General features: G+C 47.7%; 9 protein-coding genes across 9 annotated transcripts; 3 read left to right on the top strand and 6 right to left on the bottom strand.

Annotated features, from left to right (window-relative positions):
• Positions 1-832: 832 nt before the first annotated feature.
• N7446_013015 (FAD-dependent oxidoreductase) lies at positions 833-2,457 on the bottom strand (the record flags this gene model as incomplete). Its single annotated transcript, XM_058521757.1, has 4 exons — positions 833-1,145; positions 1,240-1,580; positions 1,639-2,207; positions 2,319-2,457. 4 exons carry the CDS (start codon positions 2,455-2,457, stop codon positions 833-835), a joined length of 1,362 nt encoding a protein of 453 aa, XP_058365234.1.
• A 2,045-nt stretch (positions 2,458-4,502) lies between these two features.
• N7446_013014 (FAD-dependent oxidoreductase) lies at positions 4,503-5,839 on the bottom strand (the record flags this gene model as incomplete). The annotated part of the gene is made up of 2 exons (XM_058521756.1): positions 4,503-4,832; positions 4,892-5,839. The coding sequence occupies 2 exons, from the start codon at positions 5,837-5,839 to the stop codon at positions 4,503-4,505; spliced, it is 1,278 nt and encodes a 425-aa protein (XP_058365233.1).
• Positions 5,840-6,495: 656 nt separating this feature from the next.
• Positions 6,496-7,554, top strand: N7446_013013 (alpha/beta hydrolase; the record flags this gene model as incomplete). Its single annotated transcript, XM_058521755.1, has 3 exons — positions 6,496-6,598; positions 6,649-6,935; positions 7,003-7,554. 3 exons carry the CDS (start codon positions 6,496-6,498, stop codon positions 7,552-7,554), a joined length of 942 nt encoding a protein of 313 aa, XP_058365232.1.
• A 1,119-nt stretch (positions 7,555-8,673) lies between these two features.
• On the top strand, positions 8,674-10,628 carry N7446_013012 (transcription factor domain-containing protein; the record flags this gene model as incomplete). Its single annotated transcript, XM_058521754.1, has 4 exons — positions 8,674-9,222; positions 9,279-9,548; positions 9,608-9,749; positions 9,820-10,628. The coding sequence occupies 4 exons, from the start codon at positions 8,674-8,676 to the stop codon at positions 10,626-10,628; spliced, it is 1,770 nt and encodes a 589-aa protein (XP_058365231.1).
• An 877-nt stretch (positions 10,629-11,505) lies between these two features.
• N7446_013011 (uncharacterized protein) lies at positions 11,506-12,860 on the bottom strand. Its single transcript, XM_058521753.1, has 4 exons — positions 12,574-12,860; positions 12,122-12,494; positions 11,963-12,039; positions 11,506-11,847 (listed from the first exon to the last, which is right to left on the bottom strand). Exons 1-4 carry the CDS (start codon positions 12,706-12,708, stop codon positions 11,809-11,811), a joined length of 624 nt encoding a protein of 207 aa, XP_058365230.1. The 5' UTR covers positions 12,709-12,860; the 3' UTR covers positions 11,506-11,808.
• A 963-nt stretch (positions 12,861-13,823) lies between these two features.
• On the bottom strand, positions 13,824-15,471 carry N7446_013010 (cytochrome P450; the record flags this gene model as incomplete). Its single annotated transcript, XM_058521752.1, has 3 exons — positions 13,824-14,732; positions 14,793-15,137; positions 15,193-15,471. 3 exons carry the CDS (start codon positions 15,469-15,471, stop codon positions 13,824-13,826), a joined length of 1,533 nt encoding a protein of 510 aa, XP_058365229.1.
• A 1,267-nt stretch (positions 15,472-16,738) lies between these two features.
• On the bottom strand, positions 16,739-18,889 carry N7446_013009 (CocE/NonD family hydrolase; the record flags this gene model as incomplete). The annotated part of the gene is made up of 7 exons (XM_058521751.1): positions 16,739-17,077; positions 17,151-17,525; positions 17,578-18,176; positions 18,236-18,342; positions 18,398-18,476; positions 18,537-18,621; positions 18,674-18,889. The coding sequence occupies 7 exons, from the start codon at positions 18,887-18,889 to the stop codon at positions 16,739-16,741; spliced, it is 1,800 nt and encodes a 599-aa protein (XP_058365228.1).
• Positions 18,890-20,615: 1,726 nt separating this feature from the next.
• N7446_013008 (uncharacterized protein) lies at positions 20,616-22,842 on the top strand (the record flags this gene model as incomplete). Its single annotated transcript, XM_058521750.1, has 5 exons — positions 20,616-20,719; positions 20,805-20,915; positions 20,982-21,654; positions 21,725-21,976; positions 22,033-22,842. The coding sequence occupies 5 exons, from the start codon at positions 20,616-20,618 to the stop codon at positions 22,840-22,842; spliced, it is 1,950 nt and encodes a 649-aa protein (XP_058365227.1).
• Positions 22,843-23,886: 1,044 nt separating this feature from the next.
• Positions 23,887-25,457, bottom strand: N7446_013007 (aldehyde dehydrogenase family protein; the record flags this gene model as incomplete). Its single annotated transcript, XM_058521749.1, has 4 exons — positions 23,887-24,000; positions 24,059-24,482; positions 24,530-25,002; positions 25,056-25,457. 4 exons carry the CDS (start codon positions 25,455-25,457, stop codon positions 23,887-23,889), a joined length of 1,413 nt encoding a protein of 470 aa, XP_058365226.1.
• Positions 25,458-25,561: the final 104 nt, after the last annotated feature.

Here is a 25,561-nt window from a genome sequence, read left to right as displayed (position 1 = left end):
ATCCATATCTTTCGAAGTGAATAATCTTCAAGATTAGTCGCGGGGTGATTCTGGTCGCAAGGTAGCCGGCGCAGAAATGCTAAAATACTGAGCGCACCGGAGTGAGACTTGTCGGAGGAGAAATTCTCTTTCATTCAGTATCCCCGCCCGGACTTTGTTTTGTTGCCAGTTTGAGCAATATGAGGGTGGTTGGTTGTCAAGGATAAAGAGTCTGGGGTCCCCACTTCCCCACTTCCATTTCTACGTTAGATGGAGGTTAGTCAGCCATGCTTGAGAGAACCTCGGAAATATTCAACCGGTTTCTACAACTGTTTCCTAGGCGTCTTTATGCTGGATAAATTGTTTGTCCTTTGCAATCTATGACATATGCAAGAGAGAAAAAGGCTGTAAGGTATTCGGTAAGCAAGTGTTCTTGCTAGGACACCACTTCAAGTCCGATATTTGATGACTATATATATCAACAGCCAAACCCTTTCATAACTAACTATTGATATTGGTACCTTAACATAACAATAATAGATATTTGCGAGAGTTTAATAATAAAATAAAATCATAATTGACGATACTATAATAAACTACGATGTATTTTTGCCTTTTTACACTAAATATATATACTTGCTCCTACACGATTGGAGGATTATGGAATCTCCAAAATTATAGTTGTGCAGCGTAATATAAAATATAAGTCTCGCGAGGAGTATCTCTTATTTCGTCCCACAGTATGTCATGGAAATATAAGTTACTAGAGCGTACTAAGATGCTACAACACGGAACATCATAGTTTGAATATATTCTTTCTGGTGTTCAGGTGACCCGGTAAGTTATTTGTTATTTAGGACCAGTCTCCTTCATCCTGAACAGCCTCGCCATGCTCCGAAGCGTCCAGAAGCTCCTCGACAGTCCATGGCTTGTACTCGTAGCCAGGTACGGAATTACTGTTCTCAAATGGCGCACCCACGAGGAGGTGCTCTGCACATTTGGCATAGTTCTCATATGCATACTGTTCTGGGTCATGATGCACCAGCCAATTTCCGACCATCTTGCCCATTACCTCCGGGTTCTTGGCGACGAAATCCCAGTCTGTATTGTGGTATACCTCACGATTTTTGAATCCCATCTTTTGTGCGCAAGACACTCGTTCGAATCTGTCATCGGTGTATGTATTATCAGCCCCTGTAATGTTTGAACTTCTTCCTTGCGAATTCAAATCTGCAATAAAGCCTTTTAACAGAGACATACCTCAAGTGGTTGTGCACTTTCGTTGCGAGAGACACGTTCTTCTTCCCAGCAATATGCAGACAGGCAGCCAGAGAATAGGCATCCTCCATGGCCATAGTCCCGCCGCTAGCCGAGGTCGGCAGAAATGGATGTGCGGCATCACCGATCTGGACGACGCGGCCGCCAGGTGACGCCCACCGCGGCTGAGGGTTACGCCACATGAGCTTCCACTCAAGAACGGTGTGGTTGGGTGTCGCATTGATAAGCTCGGTCACGAATGGTTCCCAGCCCTCGACGGCTTTGAGGGCTTTGTCGATTGACGTACTCTTCGCCCAGTCTTCTTCTGCATTACTATCGTGCTCCTTTCTGAAATTAGTATGCAACCTGACATCACAAGTTTCCACGCGTGCAAAAACGTACCCTGCGAGTGAGCAGCCAACAAATATCTTTTGCGGACTTGCAAGTAACCATGTGTGCCCCAGAACCAGCGTGTAGGAATGCACGGTCCTTAAATCCTTCGAACTCCTTCGCGATGACTGGATTTTCGAGCGCCGGTGTCACGGGGAAAGTGACCCGATAGAGGACAAATCCTGAGCTGATGGGGGGCTCTTTGCTACCGATGACCAATTCCCACGATTTCGAGCCAACTCCATCGGCAGCCACCACTACATCCGCCGTGATAGTGCGGCCGTCGGACAGGACCACACCACCATGGTTGTCTGCCTCGAAGAACTCTGAAGCCGTCGCGGAGAATTCGACTGGGATGCCGAGCTGAAAGGCGTACTCGAAGAGCACGTTATGCAGCTTCGATCGGTAGATAGCCAGAGATGGGTCGTTTGGGTCACCAATGGGGAACGATCCGATCAGGGCCCCATCGAACTTTTTCATATTAACCACCGGAGCAACTGCCTCTTGCCTCGCCCGTTCCATGAAGCCCGGCCATTTCTTTGGGGTATGGAGGGCAGGAGTTGTAATGACAATCATTTCGCCTGCACTCAGTCAGCTAATATGTACAACATGATTATGGTTGTTTATTTTGTCGTGATTCATATCAAGTATGTAAGTAGTCGATAATCTCTTCTCATCAGTTCTGCACTTACCGGAAGTCTCCCCGCGGAGTCGTCGTTCGACAACCCGGACATCGTGACCCTTGCGATGAGCTTCAATGGCAAAGGTTAAACCCGCAATTCCACCCCCGACAACGAGGATGGAGATTCCAGTGTCTTGTTCTCGCTTCATTTCTGATTTTGACTGTCCGAGAAGCCAAATTTTCGAGGGTAAGCTGGACGTTTAACTTGAATACTTGCTGGTATTAAAATGTTCATTTTGTGAGCGCATTCGGGATCTTGCTTAAATATGAATAGTCCACACAGAAAAGTATTGAGAAGCCGGAAGTCACGGTAAAGGATACGGAACGGACAAGTCCGGTTTCGTACCTGGGCGGATCTCTAGTCGGCTTCCTAAGTCACTTCTGTTTGGTGTCTATGGAACCAAAATTCTAATGATCTACGTAGGTATTTTTCTCTGGTCCAAATATACCACAGTCTGTAGCTCTGAGTTATCCCGACTCCGAGTGACCCACTGTGTTTCGGGAAGAAACAAGACGCCCAAAAATGATTAACGAGAACAGCTATGGTATGATGGTATATCAAAATCAGACGAAGAATCTTTGAGGTATGTCAGTAAACAGAAGCCTCTTGATTTTATGACCATTAAAAACGATACTAGTTCCTAGTTTCCAGTGACCATACCAGCTGACGTTAACATTGCTTAAGTAAAGACATAATTATTTGCTGGCCGCACAATGCCTACTTGGTATACTAGAGACCGAGCACGGGAAGAAGCTTTGAGACATTGATCGCCCTATCCTTCCATACGGATGACGCGAGAGCCGAAGCGCCGCTTAGTAAGGGCTCGGGCTACAGTATGTCGAAAGCATGAACATCGTGTCAGCGAAGGAAGCCCTGATAATTATTTTCACCTGATGTGACAGCATACAATATCCTTTCAGTTGCCCACGTCTGCATCCCCATTTTAAGCGTCTGGTCAACAGTAGATCTTTTAGGTTATCAACGGATTTGGTAGTTGCATACCTGAATACATTGAATCTGGATGGGGCGCGGAGACTTAATTATTCACTCGTTCTTGAGAACATGCCTGATTCGCTCTAATGAGTCAGCTTCGACCTATGTTATAGTGACTGGTCACTAACTAACTAATACATGAATGATGAGTCAGCGGAAGCGTGAATAAGGTGACATCCGGGAGAATGGGTCTATGGATGGGAATATGCCATAACAGCGCACAAATAACGTAATTCACAAGCGTGCTGGGAACCTGCCCCATTTGTATTAATTCAAATTCATTCAGCTTAACCAAAAGGCCCACTATTTAACAACATAACCTATCAAGATAGGCATCTCTTCCACATAAATCACGCGGCGGTATAAAGGCCCTCGGGGCCGTGTTCTCTGAAGGGGGACGGACCGGAAGCCGGTACGCTTTTCCTTCTGCTTGTTGTTACCGGCGCGGGATTTGCCCACTTCTGTAAAGACAATCATCCTGCCGAATGTATCGGACCGATGCCTTCCCGGTTTCAGCCTCCTGTGAGACTCCGGTTTGATATCTATGTAGTCCTCCTTAGGTCTCCCGGCTTGGCAACCTGCTTCCACCTGTATAGACCTATAGCTTCCAAGAGTGAATGAAGCATCCTATCCTTCCTTCCTGTCCTTCCCCAGCTTTTTAGGCTTTATCAACTTCTTATTCGAGCATAGCGGCCGATTGTATTGTAATATGGCGTGCTTTGAGAATTTGATTTATCGCGGAATGAGGAGTAGATCTGGGAACGACACGCGGATGACCCTCAATCTCTGAGGGTTGAGGTTCTAGTCGAAGGACCCGCGAGGTCGGTCCTGCTGAGGCCGGACCGTCAGGGTTCACCAATAAAATAAAATAGAAAACTCGTGACTTCTGGTAACTTGTAGAAACATAATGTATTTTTCAGTATTTTCTTTACTAAGATTCTAATAAATTCTCGCCACATAAGTACAAGACAAAATTGTCATAAGGGTCTCACATCCGATTCGCAAATTGGTCTAACTTTGTAGAGCATACCAAAGGCAAGCGACACGAGAGAAAATGATATGCTGAAGAAGAAGTCCCTTTGCCCCTATGAGAAATGATGGTAGAGAATGCACAACTGACGCTCACGATAGGCTATATTCGGTGAGGCAATGGGAGCGAGCGCTAGTAATCAACAACCAACATCAACCCAACAGCACAATTCACGCATTTTCTGGAGATAGCGTTGACTGTCTCATGTCAGTCCGCCACACGCCAAAGAATGGCTTGGTTCCCTTCCTCGTCATCTCGGGCGTCGCCTTTGCCATTTGACGTATGTACCAGTCTTCCTGGGCGGTCTCAACGTCACTAGCACAGCGTAATTTGTTTTGCGTAGACACTGGGTCCACGAACGTCTGGAAAACCATGCGCCGCTCATCAGAGTAGGTGTCCAAAGTGGCGAGGGGTTTGCCTTCGTGGATGATGAGTTCAAGGGTATCTGCAAGCGCTTCGGAGTCAAGTATGCCTGTAGTAAGACCCATAGCTCCCATTGGCTACGTGACACTGTTAGCACTGAAGTCTTTGCAGTGTGGTAGCGGTAGACGCGACTTACATTGTTCAGGTGTGCTGCATCCCCAGCTAAAGCGCACCGTCCACGGCTGAAGGTCGAAGCGCAGAGTTGATGCACTCGGAACGGCGATGCTTTGATTACCGCATAAGCGAGAGGCCGTGGACCCGGAAGGACTCGGGTCAACAAATATGTGAGACTCGTCTCGGAGATTAGCTCTTGATTTGTTCGAGAGTCTTGGGGGCCGACCGCAACTGAGCATCTCCATAAGGTTTCCTTTCCCTTCTGTGGTTCTTCGAGTGGCGAAATGAGAGCAAAATGGACTGGGTCGACCACAAGAGAACTAGGTAGCTCCTCATCAAACTCCATGTCTTTGACCAAGACGTCGATGGCGATCAGTCGCTCTGGCCAAGTGTGTCCTTTGAATTGGATCCCGAGAAGCTTTCGGGTGGCTGATCTCGCTCCATCCGCTCCAACAAGAAATGACCCATTGAATGTTTTGTGGTCGCCCTGACGGTTGGTTACAAGGGCAGTAACAGAGGCTGAGTCTTGCTCAATAGCTATGAGTTCGCTCCCAAAGTGAACAGTGACCAAATTGGTCTCTTGCGCCTTCTGGTAAAGAAGCTTTGTGAGCTTCGCTTGTTGAAGATTGACCACTCCAGTATCCCAGTCATTGCTGCCGATAACAGGCAGCCTAGCCAGGACGTCCCCCAAAATTTTTTTGCCTTCATCACAATCCATGAGCGGCTTTCTCCAGCACAATCCGGCTGTTGTAAACCCAGCCTTCTTCACATCGTCCAGAACCCCAGCCCGTTGCAACGCGTGTAGGGCTGCTGCGTAGTAGGAGCACGCACGGGGTGCTTCATTCAACGCAGTCTCTTTCTCGACGATATCCACAGTAATACCTGTTTGCGCCAGCCTCAGGGCCGTAAGCAAGCCGACCGGGCCAGCGCCGACGATAATGACTTTGTGGGTTACGTCGTCAGACCCCATTGAGGAAAAGTAGCCAAATATGTCTGTATAAGAACCTCAAATGAGGAGAGGGAAGGCAGGAGAGAGAATGTGAAGAAGGGAAATCAATGTTCAAGCTTGGAGTCAAGTTGCAAAGGAAGGCCAATGGAGCTATTTGTAGCTCTGATACTGTGCATAAGATCTTTCAGATCATGGACCGGGTCATAACGGGCCCCAAATCCGATGAAACTACCCTTACTGTCTCTGTTCTATTATGAAGTCATCGTACCATCCCATCCGATATAGAATTGCATCATGGAATCGGTCATTTCGTGTTTGAAGTGCAGTCTCAATTGAATTACCTGTTTTGGTCATGATCGACATATAATAAAGGGGCTTTTCTTGTCCCACCTCTCCCGAATAACTTGCCCACGGTACCCGAAATGATCTACACCACTTCATCCGACCGGATCACATCGTACGAATAAGATTAACCAGCATAGACGCCTGAAAAATGCCTCATATAAGTTGTCCGCCTTACCCGAGGACTCGAGACTTGCAGTGCTAGCTACTATAAACCATCCGGAGTATTCCGCGGAAACGCAAGGCCGAAGCCGAATCAAGGTGCTATATGTTTGTGGCTTTCCTTTCTTTCTCTCACGAAATCCGAATACAGACTTGAGAAATACTTGCCCCAAATGCCTTCCAAGGACTACGCGTACAAGACAGTTGACGCGCTCCAGATCCTAGTCACCATTCACTATCGCGAGGATGATGGTCAGCCAGACAAAAGACCAGTTGGTACGTGTTACATGGCCAAACCCCGACATGTGGCTGATAGTGATCACAAGCAATCGGTTTTCATTCTGGTGGGTTCACCGTTGGCTCTAGGTTTCTCTTCAATCCCAATGAGATAGAGGCGCTGTTGGATCTCGGTTTTGTGGTGGTCGTCGCTGATCACCGTTTGTGTCCACATGTGTCCCTGTGGGAGGGGCCTATTCAAGATGCAAAGGAAGCGCTCGCTTGGACAAGGAAGTCCCTTCCAAGTATATTTGAAGATGATACCAGTATTCAGATCGATCCAGATCGCGTTGTTGTGTTTGGGCAATCCTCGGGCGGGACCCTTGCTTTGCATCTAGTAAGTCTACAGTTCCGTGCTTATAGAATCATGACTTCAGAAGCTTAAACAAGCCACCTCTATTCAGGGAAACCTCCCCAATCCTCCTCGGGCAATTGCTGCATTCTACGCCGCTGCGTATTTTGACGATGAGCTCTGGAATCAACCTAACCCCGGCGCTGAGATGATACCATCTATCGACAAGTCCTTCGCCGACCGTGTTTATGACGAGCCTCCTGCCTCCATGACAATAATTGCTCCCGAGCAGTTTGTCATCCCAGGTACCATGCCGATGCCGGATATTTCAAAGCCCAGAGACGCCTGGCTGGCATTGGCATTCAAGGACGGGAAGCACCTGGCCCGCTGTGTTCAAGACGGTGATTATCAACGGGTTGACCCTGCAACATCTTTCTCGTCGAAGTTTCCCCCAGTCATCTTTCTGACTGGGACAGATGACACTTTTATTGACCCGAAGTTCTCCAAGAGGGCACACATGCGGCTGTCTGAACTGGGAGTAGAATCGAAACTGGTCTTGGCGGAAGGGGGACAACATGGGTATAATTTCGGAATGGAAGGAGACGAATATTCCTTCAAGAGTACGGTTCTACCGGCTTTTGACTTCTTGAGGAGCCATGTGTAGGTAGTGCGCAGGAGATTAAATTTGATCAGTCTGATGCTGAGTTACTATTATTGTGCAGCGATGCAAATATAGAATTGAATTTGAGGCTTGCATGATAGTTTGTAAAATCAAGTCGCAAACTTGATTTTCTTGCATCTCAATAGGTAACTTAACTAGGAGATTGTGACGATGATGAATCAGCACGGACAATATGCACGGGCCCAATTGAAGCGAAAACTCCACGACCTCTTAATTCTGTTACTCGCAGTTACCGATGCAGCAAAGTCTTGGTTGAGTTATTTGTCATGCCACAGCCTCGACACAAAAAGCCGGATTTGGTCTGTACATCATGCCCGAGGACGTTCAAGCGATTCGAACATTTCGAACGTCATATCCGGACGCATACGAAAGAAAAGCCCTTTGCTTGTGTATGGTGTAGCCAGACCTTTAGTCGCGTGTTCGTTTTTCCTCCATTGAGCCCAAGAAAATGGTGAGCGGGTACTAATTTTATAAAGTGATTCGCTCACGCGCCATCATGCTACTGTACACCAAGCGCCGAGTTTGGAAGGTACTGGTGCATCAATAAGAGCCAGACGCAGAGCTATTAAAGCGTGCGGGCCCTGTGCTCAGTCAAAGCTTCGATGTGATGGACATGAGCCATGTCAGCGGTGTTATTATCAACATAATCACTGCTATTACGGGTCTTCCAAGCGTATATCGGCAGATGCCATTGAGGACAGTGTCTCTTCAAAGTACCCAACAACCTCGGCTATCCAATCTAGGCCAGGGTTGCAAAATCAAAGTATGAGCTTTTCAGAAAATGTTCAAAAGCCGTTGCCAAGAACTTTGACGGAGTATACTAGTTCTGTTGCTGTTGCGCTGCAAGACCAGACCACAGACCTACCACATCCTGAAACAATAGAAGCAAGCACACTTCCGCGAGAACCAGCAAATTTCAATAATACAGAGTCATTACAAGCTCTTCATAACACTGATACAGCTTTCACGTCTTCTCTTACTCCTAGAGATTGGATTGACTTTGACGCCTGGTTCAATACAAGCCCTGAATATGATTGTCTACTGGGCGCATCACTTTCACAACCGGTTTTGTCCTTGTTAGATGATGTTCAATCCGCACCCATGACAGAAGCATTTGGTCATGAACCTCGGTATGCAACATCTCAGTTCACTGCGCAAACCTGTTCTGCCGTGAATGAGAACTATCAGCGTATTCAGTTACCCGAGACTGATCAAGATGCCGTTGGGCCAAGAACTTATAATCCAGTTCCCAACGAAGAACACAATGAATTCATGTTCCCCGACATGACCCATGTTCCTGCTGAAGATGTGGAGCTGGAAGACTTCTCGCATGTGGAGCGAGTCCCAGCTGATATCACAGAGAAGGTCTTACAATTTGCGAACGACATACAAGTCAACTCCAATTATCCAAGATTTATTCAGTTAAGGATCCCACCGCCAAGTGTCCTGAATTCTTGGGTTCAACTTTACTTCGAGCACTTTCATCCCATCTTTCCCATCCTCCATAAATCAACTTTTGTTCCGTCGCGCACGAATCCGTTCCTTGTGTTCGCAGTGGCTGCTCTCGGATCTCATTTTTCGAACATCGACGGGTCGTTCTCTTGCCTCAAATCGATGCATGAATTGATACGACGATACACAGCTTACACTGTAAGACATATTGGCAAGATTTATTGATCATTACAATCCACTGATATCTCCAATAGTGTGAAAAATGGAACCAGAAAAGCAGAGAATTATGGATGACCCAGACGATTATCTTAAACCAGCTGGGATTGATGTACTCTGGTGATCGCAGAGCGCTGGAGTTGGCAGAGCTGTTTCAGTCAGTTCCGGTGACTCTAGGTCGACGAAAGAGGCTTTTCTCAAATGTCCTTCCTCCAGACAAATTGTCCTCGATGCTATTGCCTATTGACAGCGAGTGGCAGCTCTGGGTATTGGATGAGCAGCGTCGGCGGGCAGGATTCGCCATTTGGGTCAGACTGCTCTTGTCAGATCTTCTTGTTCACAGTTCAGTGCTAATCAGAACCTACAGCTCATTGATTTAGCTTATGACCACGATTTTGATCTATCCCACACCATCAGGCCAGAAGAGTTACAAAATTGCTTGCCCCAGCTGGAATCTCGTTGGGATGCACCTAACGGCCAAAGCTGGGCCAGCTTTGCGAGCGGCAATGGTGAGTCAATGAATGCTACTATAGACATATGAGAGCTTAGCTTTACTAAAACACACCATGCTCTTATTAGCCAAGCATCAGACTCTCTGTCAGGTGGCTGCAAGTTCCAGTTGGAGAGCAAGCTGGGTTCAGACCGGTACCCTTGGGAAGCAGGCCATTCTTCAATATCTGGCATACGTTGTGGACGCTAGATGGCAGTCGGCCGGTATTCCTGGGTTCTCAGCAGACGATAGGAGGACTGCTGCGAGGACGCTCGAGGAACTTCTCGCCCAAATAGAGGACGGATGTGACACACACTCAGTCTCCGAGTTGAAAGCCGCCATTGTCCATAGGATCATGGCTATGACTGCACTGATGAACTTTCATGCGCCGGTCTCCAATCTTCTATCCGTGGCTTTCAAAATTATATACGGAAAATTACAGAAGGGCTTCTGGGAAGGGATGGCGGATCAATGGGCAAAGTTTCCCAATCAAGGACGTACAGGGGTGCTCTTTGCTGCCCGTACCCTTAAAACAGTCGGGTCCAGTCGTTGTACCCATTTCAGTACGCCAGTCTCTCTCTTGAGGGCAGTACTGCTTCTTTGGCTTTATTCTACGATTTCTGATCGGCTGAGAAGACTTTTTCCAGCTCAGTTGCCTATCCCTTCGGTGGTACTAGACCTGAATGCTTTGGACTCTGTTGAGTTGCGCAACTGGATTGAGAACGGTTCCAGTTGTGTCAAGCTTCCAGGATGCGGCAATATTATGACGATAAAAGGGAGATCGAAGATGCTGAGTGAATCTGTTTCGGTTATGAAATCTCTCAATGCATGGGGAATTAACAGCATGTATGCGCAACTATTGACCCGACTACAAGAAACAGATAGCCCACAGGAATAGATGATTGTTATCTATGAATCAACCTCAATATACGACGAGATATATATGTTTCCTCCTGAGTGTCACATTAAACTACCTTGCAAGCTTTGTACCGGTTTAGAAACCCCTTTTGTAAAACTAGGAACGCTCGAGGGCTGATAATAAAGTCCGCCGTGAAGGGTTAAAGTGTTCCGGTTGTATTTGTGGTCCACAAGGATGCAGGGTCGAGTTGCACTCCTGCCTGTTGGCAATTTCAGTATCTGAATTCTCGCCTTCTCCATCCATTCTAATAGTGATCCTTCAATAATGACGTCAGTGTGAGACAGTTTTGATCCTAATAACGACTTACAATGTTTCTCACACTGCAAAACCCGTGTTTCTATACTATACTATAGCTTGCTTTCCGAAAGGTTCTTTTGTGTTTCACGAGCAAGTTTCTGAACTCTGCGAGGGTCGGGGTAAATGATTTAACACGAACACACATACTGTGCCCTTCAAGGATGCCCTAACGTTGCTCCTGGGAATTTTTACCATGGTTCCCATTGCAATCCGGTAGACAATGGCATACTTAAAAGACCTTGTAGCCTTCAAAAGCCGATAGAATAAATTATAAAGACTAGGGTTGCGGCCCTGGTCCAAACCCGAGCTGATCAAGGTCAATACGAGGTACCTCTTTTCGTTGTGCTTAGTCGATTTAGCAGGAATACGCTGTCATTGGTTGGTCAAAAACAGGACAAGGATAGTATAGCAAAGATGTGCATCAAATATTATTGAGATTCGCAGGCAGCGGGACTCCTTTTGTCTTTTGTTTTTGAAAAAGTCTGCTCGCTGTCGATATTGTTGAACTCCGCGGATATTAGACCTCGAATGGGGTATATATCAACATCCGACGTCATGTGATAACCTTTATGTCGCTTTCCTGTATTACCTCCGTGGTTCATATACAGGAGATGCCTAACAATAGCTTTGCCTAGACGGTTCGCTCATGGAGCTTCGATCCCGTTGTGCGCTAGAAGCGCCATTAAGGCATATAAAGTCGAAATCGGTGTGCTGCTGTCTGCTAGTCATGTGGTGAATGGACGAGACGACAAGTGATCGGAGACATGGTAGTGAGGCAGTGATAATCACTATATAGCTTTCAACGAGACCCCAGCGTACGAGGTGGGAAGTCGCCCCCGTAAAATTAGGGCTGATAATGTCCTTAAGTGAGACGGTTTTGGCCAAAGAAGCCGCCATTGCACTGAAGCCAATTAGTACAAGCATTTATTTTAGAAGGCCAAACAGAGCCATAGGAAATATCACGATGACACCTACAAAAGCCCAAGGCTCATCAATACAATAAGACTAACTCTTACCCCGAGCCGAAGATTGAGACCCCAGAAGATGCATGTCGGCACTATGACAAGGTACAGATCAACTGCAGTGTTGAAAGCTATTTATGGAGAGCAGTCAGTAAGGTATAACGTGTAAGTTGGGGACCTTTGGTTCGCAGAAGCAAGCAGAAGTGGGCGTACCAGTTTGAAAGTAAGCGTAACGTGCTTGACGGGTAAGACATCCACGAGGGAGGCCTTTGTTCCAGGTCGACTGCAGCTGCAGATCTTTGCAACCGGTGAATATCAGGATAATGGACACGGCGTTAAATGTCACCTCCAAGATTGCGAGCGTCAATAAAATAATTCTATGTTTCGTCTCCCCACCTAGGATGGCCTGAAGATAGAGAATAAAGGCCACACGGCCGGCAGTGCTGCTGCCAATGACACATGCCTGAGTGATGGTATAGAATTTGAATACGTGGACGGCAGAGTCGAAGTCAAGTTCCCAAATATCCTGCCCATAGCCATAATGCACGGCAATGGTAAAAAGGGTAGATGCAACGATGGCTAGAGCCTGGAGGCGAAAGAAACAGGACGGATGTGAGCCAACGGATTGGAAGCTAAACATGCCCTATAAAAGACGGTCGACGTACCCAGGCAATCATCATGGTGGCGTCATCCACCTTTAAACGACCGATCCTCGCCTTGGCGAAGATGCGCAAGGCGACCACCACAGTAGTAACGCCTCCTAAAACCCAGAAGAGAATAACCAAGGAATGGGCCTTCATTAATATGAGGTGTGTTCGCCAATGCGCTATTATCTCTGGTCTGCAATGAACGTAGGTATTGTATCATGTCGAAAAGGTCGAAGTCACCATGCTTGAGATGGAAAAGAGGAGCAGAATCGTATATTTACGAGGAGACTCTGCCAAGAACCAACAGAAAGCAAGTCTCGTAGCTGTTTTGAAGGTTCAATGGTTACGGTCAGTGAGAACTGTGGCTGGAAGCCAAAACCTCTGTCTAGGCCTCGGCCTCGTCCAGGCCCCACCAAAACGCGGGTCTGATCCGGGATTTAACTTTAAAAAACCCCCAACATTGATCCCATGCACTTGTTTCCCCCGTATTCTGGACTGAAATCCTTGGTTTCGTTAATACATCCAAAGTCAACATAGTTGACGCGTTAAAGTTAAGGTGTGGGGACTCTTGGCACATTTGGCAGGATAGCGCGTTTTTGGGCTGCATGCATCTAGCTGACGGATCCAAACACCGAGGCACTCCTTGCTTACTGTACAGTAAAAGTTGATATGACATGATGGTTGTTCTACAAATGATGCGCGAAATTTGAAACCAAACGCTTCTTGGTGATAATTGGGGTGCTATCTGTAGCGGGAGAGTGTATTTAACACGCGAGGGTTACTCGCGGTGAATTAAAATACCAAAGGGGTTAAATTATGGCGTCATTGGCGGAGATGGCTTCTCTATACCACCGCAAGCCTACTCGTAACAAGTAAATACTAAATACAACGATCTAGCACTGCATCTCCCTTAGCTGATGAAACTCAACTCCATTTGAACACTGCTATGTGGGTTAGTCTGTTTTGATGCAGTAGTAATGACTTCCAGTCCAACCTCCAAGCCCACTCAGTCTAAGAGAGACTCCAATACCCTCCCGTGTGGCCTTCGTCAAAACCACCAATACGCCTTGTTTCATGTCTCCTGTTTCCAGGCCCTAAGCCCCAATCTGCGGATACAAGATGTACGACATGGTACCGCAGCTTACTCTGCACTGTACTCCAAATCCTACTCATTCGCCCGACATCTGATGGAAGCTAATTCAATTACTTTCAACAAAAATATACCTGTTAATTAACATTGATCTATCCGATATGTGCGCTGTTTGACATCACACTCTGCGTTTCAAGGTACAGACAAGACCCTTCTGTTGCACAAACCAGATATTCCTTGTTTCCCACTCCTGCTCCGGGATAGACAGTGATAACTCAAACTTGTGTAGAATTTCGGGAACAACCTTAGCCATCTCCATCATTGCGATATGTCTTCCAATACATGTGCGCGGCCCTGCGCCGAACGCGAAGAAAGACTGGTCCATTATTTTCAACTCTTCTTCCGATGCATCGAGCCAACGCTCTGGCTCAAACTTCTCGGGATTTGGAAAGACATCGCGATCATGCTGCGTCACCCATGCGTTAATGCCAACAATGGTCCCTTCAGGAACATGGTGGCCGCACAGCTTTGCACCGCCGGTTGGGACATAACGCTCTAACAAAAGGCCAACTGAAGGGTGGATTCGCAGAGCTTCCTTAAGCACAGCCTGTAGATACGGTAGGTTGTTTTTTGACTCCTGAAAGGAGATAGGCTGACCGAGCTGCCCTCTTGCAAATGCGCTCTCGATCTCAAGTACCAGTTTCTGCATCTTTATCGGACTTTTGAGGAGATAGTAAAACACCGCCCGTAGAGCGATGGCAGTTGTATCGGACCCTGCGAAAACATTTGTGCTCAGGTGCACAACGAGGTCCCGAGTGGATATCTTGTCCGGTTCAGAGAGTTTGAGAGCGTACCACTTCGAGAGCATATCTCCACGACGCTCGAGGCTTCCCAGGTCTAGCTCGTCGCCCTGTTTCCCCTTCTCTTCAGAACCAGTGTCCCGGCCCGTAACCGTATTGACGGCTTTGAGGGTAAAACTCAGTACCTTGTCCCAGCCCTCCATTGAGGGTAGGAGGATGGGTAGAAGTGGATTGCCCATTAGGAACTTGTGCCAGATAGGGACCTGACCTACTTGACTGGCATATGTCTGACGCCTTGGTAAGCATGATGGCCTATTTAAGTAACAGGTTGGGCAGTGTTTACATACCAATAGATTCTCAATGGCATGGATTATCCCATCAACATCTGATCCAGCGTCAAGGAATCCCAGCTTCATTCCGAACGTAAGTTCGCCCACAGTATCGAAGGTGTAAAACTGAATCCACTCGCCAAAATCCACAGGCGTGTTTCCATCCGCAAATCTTGCAAGTTGGCTGACCAGGAGCTCCGTGCATGAATCAACGGCCTGCTCACTGGAGAGCAATGTCGATAAACTATACGCATTGGCAACGGGCCGTTTCAGCTTACGATGATATTCTTCATCGATCGTGCCAAAAAGGTTGACCTCTACCTTCCCCTTCCATGTAATTGACTGGATTGGGTAGAATGCGGTCTGATTTCCGATTAATAGCTGCGTTTGACAAGATGGCTGTTTTGGGTGCTTTTACCTTGGTGTAACCGGACTTGAGGCCATAGATATTTTTAATCTCTTGAGGATCAGAGATAGAGACATGATGCGGCCCAATGCGTACAATCGGCCCGTACTTGCGATGCAGCTCTATTGCTCTCTGATGTGCTTTTCCACTGCGGACGTCCTTCCATCGCCAGAGCCCTGTGTATGCTGCCAGCCATGGCCCAGGTAACATTGCAAGGCCCCGACCATATTTGTTGCGGAGTAAATGTATGAAAAGCACGAGAAATGCTGCGATAAGCAACCCCTGGGCCATATTGGCTGCAGATGCTGGGATGGTGTTTTGCTTGGTTAGCCGTGTCGTAGCAACGTGCATTGGAACAGCCGTAACTCCTCTTCTACTATCCTCACTTTAATCTAGCCTTCGTCTGACTTAAAATTTTTTTGCAGAAGCTAGTTTAACAGTGAATTCGATTCCGCGGTCCGAATTCCGAGGTCCGAATTCCAAATTTAGAATGCTCCGTGGAACACCTACTAATACCAGGTAAGCAAGCACTACAGCTTGGTACAAGGGACAAATACCGAGCACCATACCGATCAAGCTACCCATAGACCTCACATTGCTCAATTATGTCAGGTTCGATGGGATATACAAACTAAGATTTCGACATACATACTGTACATTAGCATATACGACTGAGAAGGAATAATCATATGCTCACACTATGTTCGAAACTTCTCCGCCCACACCAAATCCACAATTAGTAGATGAAGCCAGCGAAGGAATGCTCATATAATTTGGGTAAGACACCGAGCAAAGGTCAAGCCACCTAAGTCTACGTAAGCAGCAGGTACGAAAACTTGCTTATGAAGAGGGTGTACAGGGTTGAACCCTTCCTGCTGCAGCTAGCCAACTTCTTTGTCGATATATTACATATCAGTTGCTGCCATATTGACATCTCCCAACATGGAGAAGTACTCCGAATCCCGCGCTTGGAACTTATCAAACACGTTGCCTTCATTATAGGGCTATCCGTGATAGAAATTATTGCCAGTGCGTTCCTTGCAATTGACCAAGTGCGCCGACCGCTTAGAGGGTAACATATGAGTAGGTTCAGCAACCACCTCCAACGGCGCTTGTGATGTGTCGCTTAATATGTAGGCAGCGAGAGCACAATGTAATTCCGGGAAAAGTAGGGCTTTCTATATGCTGATTCAAGCGTCGGTACCTCCAGATTAAGACCGAACATTTGGTAAGATCCTACCTCCGGCTTACCTGGGATATCAAGGGTCTCAAAATTTTAGAAATCGTCAGCTTTATATCCAGGTATGAATCATAGAACCTTCTCTGCAGGATGCATTGGATTTAATTGTGTTAGATCATTCTATTGATTGTTCTAATGGTAAACGCGCTAGACTATCCTGAACACGGACCACGATCCCTGCAACTTCACCACGGCGTTAAGGTACTTCAAAATGCCCCATTGCTCGAGTAACTGGAGCAACACGCTTAAACCATGGGTGGAAGCCTTAGGAAACCAAGTGAGTCCCCATGGCACGCTATCTGTTGTGGCAACTGTAGCTTACTGCGCTGGTAGGGCTACGACAGGCACGATGATCGTCGAGTCATACTTTCCACCGAAGTGAATCGTATGCCGACCTTCGTTCAGGTTATCGAGTTTCTTATCAATGTGGCTGGGGAAATCCGAGCTCGTATCAATGAAGCCTTGGACACGGAAGAGCAAGGCCTCCCCAGCTTCGAAGTGGATGCCCATGGGCCAAAGGGAGATTTCAAGCTTGACAATATTGCCCAGGGGTACTTTCTCTTCCTTGTCGTGGGGATGGTACGGGATCATGGGCGTGCTCCGTTCTGGGACCTGAGCGCGGTGCGAAGCCCGGAGAATGCCAGTCGGTCCAGTATACTGTGGCGCGAATCCGGTCAGCGTGCTTCTCAATGCTCTCTTGGAGGCTTTTCAGTCGGAACAAACCACTCACCTTGACAGTCTGCGCCATTGGAACATCGTGTTGGGTGTTGACCCCATGAGGTAATGATTCCCAGGGAACATTCACATGTTCTAACACTTCACCGTTCTTGCTCAACTTGCGGATAGATACATAAACATCCATGTCGTCCTTCTCCTTGCAAGACATCCACAGTTCTGCCTTCGAATGGCCCACGAGAGTAGTCGCTTTGTCGAAGGCCAGCACAAACTCGGATGGTTTTGCCTGATAGCTGTCCGCGTAATGGGCGACGGAGTTCTCATTAGATTGCGGTGAGGTGGCCAGCTTTCCAGAGTCTTGCAGGTAGAGTTTGCGATATTCGGTAGATGGGATCGGGTAGTCAGCGAATGGCAAGTCCCATTTTGGACCCTATTAAAAGATGTCAGTGTGGCCTTACGATGATTCTGTCACATCAACCTACAGGCTCAAAACGGTTCCCATATGTGAGAACAGAGACCCTAGCCTTGGGAGTCTTCTCCCAACCATTGTCGATACCCTTCAAGTAACGATCGAAGAACCGTTGCAGATCATCGATGTATCTTGGAGTGTAAAGATCGAACCACTCCTGAGTCGGATGGAAGCGAATCCATTTGTCTTTCGAGGGGGCCCCAACCCAGCCTCTCACGGTACCAGAACCATGATTCCCCGAAGAATAGCTAACAAGTGCATATATCGGTAACGTAAGATCACTGGTGTCGTAGACTTTATCTTCCCAGTATCTGTTGAAAAGAGGCCACTTAGTGAGCGCTTCGCCAATGTCCTCCCGACGATTACGGCCACGAATTGTTTTGTCGAAGATGAATGATGCGAAGCTGGTTTTAGGAACACCACCGCGGCAGATTAGGTCACGATACTTATCCGTGAACCCTTCCCAAGGCGCAATACACTTGAGCGAAGGTGGTTTCTGGATGGCGGTCGTCCACTGCTCCGTTGCCAGCCAGGAATTGCCACACATGCTTACAGCACCATTGCACCATGGTTGTGCTGCGATAAATTCGACCGTATCGTAACCGTCCACACCTGACAACTGTCAATAACCACCGTATCAATTCTTGCCTTGGGGTGGAGGAGTAGCGTACCCATCTGGCTTCCCTCAATATAAAGATCGCCTTCACTATCCCAAGTGCCTCGGATGTCTACGTTGACGATTGCATAGCCGCGAGGGCACCACTCAGCAGGATCGGGCCTATGTCGCCCGGTCAGCATTTCCCATCTGATGCGTCGCGCAGAGAACTGTTTACCCTTCGAATTTCTCCAGACCGGATGTGGCACTCTCCGGTAGTCCGAGCCGGAAGGGAATATTGTCGAAGATGCGGAATCCTTGCAACCATATCATGGTTAGGTTCTATTTCAAGCTGCAGGTTTACGTGAGTTCCATACCGTGTCCGTTCTTTCCATATGGGCTGACGGCCAAGATGGCAGGAATTTTGGCATCTGTGACGGGCCGGAAAATGTCACAGTAGATCTTGGGAACCGGATGAGTAATGCTTTCTGCAAGTCTATTGCGTTTGACGAACCTTGACTCCGTCCCTCAGTGGAATTTCGACCACTTCGTCAAATACGGTTTCTTGATGGAAGGGGCGTCTGCCCTCCGCAAACTGCCAACCTACAGGCAGTGTCCTAGTGTTTCTAGTCTGCTTCTTGTAGGGATACATGTTTGTCTCATCTTCTGGTCGGTTGGTGGGTGTCCACGGAATAGGAAAACCCCCAAACTCAAGCTTCGGTCCGGTCATGGTGCAGATTTGCGGCTAACGTCGCTAGGTAGCCTCTCTCGGTAAGACAAAATGCAGATTTGAAAAGAGTCTTGGTTGTATTTAGTCGAATTGTACTGCAGTGGTAGTTATACTTGTAGATGACAAAGATTGGTTAGATAGCCCGCCTCAGCTTCCGCGGAACTTAAGATGGTTCCGGTGAACTCGGAACCTTCCCACGGTGGTTCTTGTGGGCGCTACGGCAAGGTACTTGCTACAAAGTATTTCAAATAAAATGATTCCGTGGAAAATTATACTATACTTTCCATTCCGGCGGCCAAATGGATAACCCATTAACGGCAAACATGGCAGGGATAGAAATGCCATCAACATGGAATCACGTTACCGCAGCCTTGAGAATATCATGTATGAATGTTGACGACCGAGCAGTCCTGTACTTCCCTGAGTTTGGACAAAAGCATTTTCCTTTCCACAATGGTCGTTCCAAATTCAAAACGTTAGCCATGGACTGGCCCGGTAAGTATATCCACATCAGGGACATTTATAACTACAGCCGGTAATAGGCATCCAAGCACCTCTATAAAAATACCAGTGATTATATCTAGATCCGCCATGAGGTTGGTTGTTCAAGGATAACTAGGTACAGTATTTCTCGACTTATCACCCAAGTTGTTCATAAGCTTCACGATGATGTGATCCTCCCATTTCCTTCTGGTTACATCCGAGATCCTCTAGTCTTTCTGTATTCACAATATTTTCTCCTGCAACTGCCAGCATAACGATCGTCTCCGATTAACCTTACTATGGATATCAAAGCGCTTCTTCGGAGCTGGAAATTCTTGATCAACCTTCGTCTGTGAAGCTAGTCCAAGGCGGTAAGCTTTCGGGGGTGGATCTCATCACTAGTGATTACCCCCGCCCCTGGTCGGCGTATCCTACTTTGATGTTTCCATGTACGGAATCCCCTTTATTCACAAACAAGAAAATATCAGATTCTGTATCTGTCTCTCATAATGGTGTGTCTTTCTCTCTCACAGCTAGATTACTCTACTTGTTAGAGATTTTTACGAGATGACCGCAACTTCCTTCGGGTTGACCGTTAGGCCGAGTCAATATTGGGTGTATTAGCCGACCGGTCGGCTTCTACAAGTGTCATGGCTGAACTCTAGGGATCGTAAAGAGCAGGTGACTCACATAAAGAGACCGCAATCCTCTTCGGGTTGACCGGAGGGCCGAGTCAATGTTGGGTGTATTCCCCGACCGGTCGGCTGCTAGAACTGAGTATCATACAGAGCAGCTAACTCACGAAAGGAGACTGGGGAACATGCTGATTATAGAGTGTCTGTTGGCTCGGACCAGCTATTATGTGCTAGAAGCCCTTTCCTATTTGAGCTTCGCGCATTGGGTAGCACAGTTCCCGTAGTTTAGCGTCGGCACCAGGAGGCTCTACCACTTGCCGAAATAGTCGGCATGGCACTTGGATATCGGTAAGTCCTGTCAGTCTAACTCAAATAACTCAAACTATGTCTCCATCCATGCGGGGTAAGCTAGTATCCGCCACTCTCCGGTTCTGATCGAACCCCGGATCCCCGTTGATCTAACCCTGTGATGTAGCCTGATTAGGTATACTTTGTGGGGACTGCGGGGAGTATTTGGGCCTGGCTTTCCTCAAAACCACAGGCGGTTCCTCCCCTCAATTTTCTCTTCTGATGTTCATTTCTGTCTACTCTACCACTTCCATGCCAGTATGAAACCCACCACATCTTCAACTTTGTCTCGGGGTAAAAGGTCTCCGAGCGCTCTCCGGGAGTCCCGGCCCCGGAAAAGGGAGAAATATACAAGAAGGGCCTGGTAGGTTTTGCCTCAACAGATCTCCTTTTTTTGGTTTTTTTTTTTTTTTTTTTTTTTCCCATTTGCAGTAGCTTACCATAGATAGCTCTTTATGCAAGATACGTAAGGTCAAGTGCAGCGGAACTCAACCTTGCAGCCGGTGTGACGAGCTCCGTAGCGAATGTACCTACAACGAGCCATTTCAGTCTGACCATGAGTATGTCCCCGCGATAGAAGAAATCATCATTGCAGTCGTCGGTGGTCCAAACTAATCACCAAATAGCGGCTTCGACCCACAGCCGGCCCACCAGGACCTTGAATCCACGGTCTTGCGAATGAATAGGATTTGTGAACAAATGCAGCAATCGATGGGGCGCTTTGGCCTGGTTCATCCACGCGGGGCCTACCTACAACGAAGACACTGGAGTGACGAGCTTCCTCGACCGAGCAAACCCCTCGCTCATACGGACTTTCAATACACCTTGAACCTCACGCAGGACGCTATGAGAGCAAGAGACCTCACACCTCCTCAAGACTCCGCAAGTGGACATCATTCGGTCGCTGATGACGAATTGAAATACCCCGATACTTTGATCACTTTACTGCAAGCCGCACGACCCATCTTGGAACTTGGCCACGAGAAGGTCACTCAGCTCTTTACAATATTCAAAGACGAGGTCTACCCTATATATCCTTGCATCAGCCTGGAATTGGGCTATGGAGCTATCGACGTCATCTTTTCACATTTGACGCATGCTGCCACCGGAGCTACTTCCAAGCTGGATATGATCGATGTAGAGCTCACGAAATCAGTTTTAGCAATCGCCTTGCTTGTCAGAGGTGAGACACAGAATGTCCTAGCCGTTGACCTCGAAGCCCAATTGGCGTGGAGTGTAGATTCTTGTCTCGATCAAGAGAAGCCTCAGGTTGAGGATGTCGTCATGGCAACTCTGCTGGTGAGCCATTGCACCGCTCTTCAAACACATTGACACCACTAACGAAAGGGAATCTTCCGCTCCGATGCAGTCAGTCTATTTAGATCTCAAGCAAAGACCCGTCAAGGCATGGCGAATGTCTGGTGTCGCCGCTAGATTGTGTCTCGAGCTCGGTCTACATCGAGAAAAGTTCTTTGAAGATGTCAAGGCGCTTCCACAGCGAATTATCGACTGGAAGCGCCTCTTTGCTTGTGTGTATCGCATAGACAGAAAGTGCAGCTTCTATTCCGGTCTGCCGTGGACACTCCATGACAGAGACCTCGATGCCTCTGTACTTAGGATAGTATGGCTCTCTATCAGCACATTCCGGTCGCTTACAGCTGACATCTCTTGGTCCAGGAACCACAAGGATCTTATCTATCAACCATGATCTCTTTGGACAGTAACCTCTCCGAGATATGGACTCTCGTCAACGCTCCGTCATCGCAGACAAAGAATAACGCTGAACGGATTGAATTCCTCACCTTTCAATTACAGAAACTCGTTGACAAAATACCAACAGAGGACTTTGTGTCTCCAGAGCCAACCGTAATCCCACCAGCATGGTTACAGACTGGACTGAAACACTTCTGCCACCTCCGCGTGCACCACATCAGAATCCTCACACAGATCGGCGCCTTCGGTTCACTGCGGGATCTTATCTCCCTACCAGCATCAGCCAAATCTCTCTTGACGGCTGCTGCGAAGTCGGTCGACCTACATTCCAGAATGGCGGATGCTGGTGAAATCAGCCCATTCTTGTTGCCGACGGCGGTCAAACTGCTTCTAACCTCTCTATCCATCATGCTCTTCAGTGTCTCACATCGTCCAGAAGAATACGGACCGATGTGTAGCAAGCCCTTTCAAACGGCGATCATTATACTGCATAACTTACAGAACTGTGTCAAAGACCTGGATTCGAAGATCTTTAGCACGTTGGAGGTATTGGAGAAAATTGCTGGAATTAATGAGGCGTCACACTCTAAGACATTGGCGCCCGTGTTCAATCGCAAGGAAAGCACCCGCAACAACGTCTATCAAGGAGAATCCTTTGGTGAAGGGACCTTGTTTGACGAGCTCCCCACGCCAGATTCAGAATTGTTCAGTCTATTAGGAGATGTCGGTATGGCGGCTACTGACATGTTACATTTCGATGATATATTTGGGTAAATCCCGCAGCGAGTTAAAGTTTGGATACCCCTTGCAAGGTTTCTTCCTGTATTTTGTATAATACAATCAAATTTTTTTTTTTTGATTTCATCTACAGAAGATGAAAGATTAAGTGGCTTGGCCATCCCTGGATAATGGGTACAAGATGGTGAGGGTGTAGAAATCCGGAGGTCTGACAGGTCAATCTCAATCCCTGGGGATGGATGGTCTTAGAGATGAAAGTTCATATTGGTCCAACCTGACAATGCCTCGCGAGCCAAGACGGTGGTATAGGTGTAGACTAGAGCGTTTAGCATATTATCCTCTTGACCAGGCTCGCTCAATAACCCGCATCAACAACCAGGTCTGGGAACGGTATGGACCTCGCTTTAACACGATAACTATCTCACCCTCTGCGTTCGACAGCGATCACAGACCCTCCAAACAACAATTTTTGCACGTGAATATATACTCTGGCAAGCCATGGCTGCAGTCTTCGCACTACAAACTTCCTCGATCATGCCAAGCGTATTAGGAGTTCATACATTGCTTATATCCGACATCTTTATACTATCTAAGTGCGACAAGAACTATACGTAGTGTAGTGGTGGAACCCGTGACTGTAGCGTATTATTGGCCTGAGGTGTCGCAAATGCCCCAGGAAGCTTGCATGCAGTCTTCTCCTTCTAGGGATAGCATCCTACCGTCATCAATATGACTACATTTTTCCACAGATTCTTCATTCATGATATAGCTTCAGGACCAGTACTTCAGTCACTTCACGAGACTACTCTCTACGCCTACGGTGGGCATGAGAGTGATTGGTTGTCTTCTCTCCATTGATATCGACCCGTCTGCTGTCAGACTGCCATCTTGCCATCCCCATTTCAGTAGATAATAAAATTTGCCTAATGAAACGCTACGGTACACTCAAATAGGATATCTATATCGGGGAGACTAAAGGGTGGTCCTTTGTTATGGTCATATCTGCAGGTACGTAATTCATTTCTTTTGAACCAAAATTTCACTTCTAGGTACATAGCACTCCGTATTTAGAACTAGCCATTAAGCTGAGGCATCTTTCATATGGAAGCTCTTCAGCTTGGTGAAACCATCATAGCCCCGGGGACCAAGGGTGCAACCCAACCCCGATTGCTTCCAACCGGTCCAAGCAAGATCCTAGACCCTGAGATTAGCTTCGGGATATTCACAATATAAGTGAATCGGGCCTTCTTACCGGAGATGGATAATCACAGCGGTTAATGAACACCGTGCCAGCCTCAAGACGCTCAATCAACTCCTCTCCATGAGCCATATCCTTCGTCCAGACACTGGCGGTCAAACCGTAGTCACTATCATTCATGAGGGCCACGGCTTCATCGTCACTGGATACCTTCATGATAGGCATAACGGGACCAAATGTCTCTTCTTTCATCGTAGCCATCGTGTGGTTGACACCGGTCAACACGACAGGAGCGATAAAGTTTCCTTTCTGTGTCTGGGGGTTGCTGGCCACCTGGAAGCTAACGTTCTCAGGTGTCGAGTTGACGGCTCCCTTGTCCAAAGCATCCTGGACGTGGCCGCTAATGTTCTTCACAGCCTGGGCTGAGATGACCGGGCCAGTAGTTGTGCTTTGGTCGTGGGGATCACCGAGTTTATAACTGCGTTGCATGTTAACATTATTCCCATCGATGCTTATCATACTCACGATTTCAGCTCTTCTTGCACCGCACTAACAAAGGCATCGTAAACCTTCTCGTGCACATACACCCGCTCAATGGAGCAGCAGCTCTGCCCGGAGTTGAAAATAGCTCCATCTACAAGGTTCTCCGCGACATTCTTAACATCGACATCTTCCCGAACATAGGCAGCGTCATTTCCACCAAGCTCGAGATTAACAGGCTTGATATGACGGGCGGTTGCCTCTCTCAATCTGATACCGCCTGCGGTTGAGCCGGTGAAGGAAACAGACTGGATCTGAGGAATTTGCACCACTTGATCGAGAACATCTAGATTTCCAATATGGATGACCTGGAGAACGTGAAGGGGAAGTCCGGCCTCTGTGAAGATCTCCAACATTTGGTTTCCAAATAGTGGGGTCTGAGGCGAAGGTCGGAGGATGACACTGTTACCAGCCAAAAGAGCGGGCACGAGTGCGCTGATCGTAGTCAAGAAGGGGTACTACAAACTAGTTAGCGGTGATTCTACGTACATGCAGGGTATTAATGACTCGCATTCCAAGTGCCTGCAATCAAGACCGGCCCAACGGGAACACGCTTCACCACCCTCCGGAAACCAGCTTCAGGCCGACCAGGCAGATCTGAGAGACTCTCTTCAGCGATTTCCATCAAGTATTCAGCGCGGAGACGCATCGTGTTGATCTCTGCTGCACAGTATCTAATGGGCCGGCCCATTTGGGTGGTAAGGTCTTTAGATAACTCATCGCGGTTCTTTGCGACAATATCCAATGCTCGCTTCACGATGCTCTTTCTATCTTCCAATGAAGAAGTACGCCAAGTTTCAAAGGCTTTCTTTGACTCTGCAGCGACTTGGATGGCTTCTTCAAGTGAAGTGCCAGGTTGGTCAAAGATGACTTCGTGTGTGGAGGGAGAAATGGTACGAATTTGGTTAGACATTGTGAGGATGGGAGTGGGAGAATGGAAGGGGTTGGTGGTGGGTGACGGGTGTGGTGGGCTTTATAGCGCGCGAGGTCGTACCGCGGTCTTGGGTGGTCCCGGGC

Source organism: Penicillium canescens, assembly GCF_028828765.1.
Source record: "Penicillium canescens strain IBT 15451 chromosome Unknown utg000011l_segment0_segment0, whole genome shotgun sequence".
Taxonomy (NCBI): domain Eukaryota; kingdom Fungi; phylum Ascomycota; class Eurotiomycetes; order Eurotiales; family Aspergillaceae; genus Penicillium; species Penicillium canescens.
The sequence above is the reverse complement of the archived record's forward strand: the minus strand, read 5'-3'. Positions and strand labels throughout refer to the sequence as shown.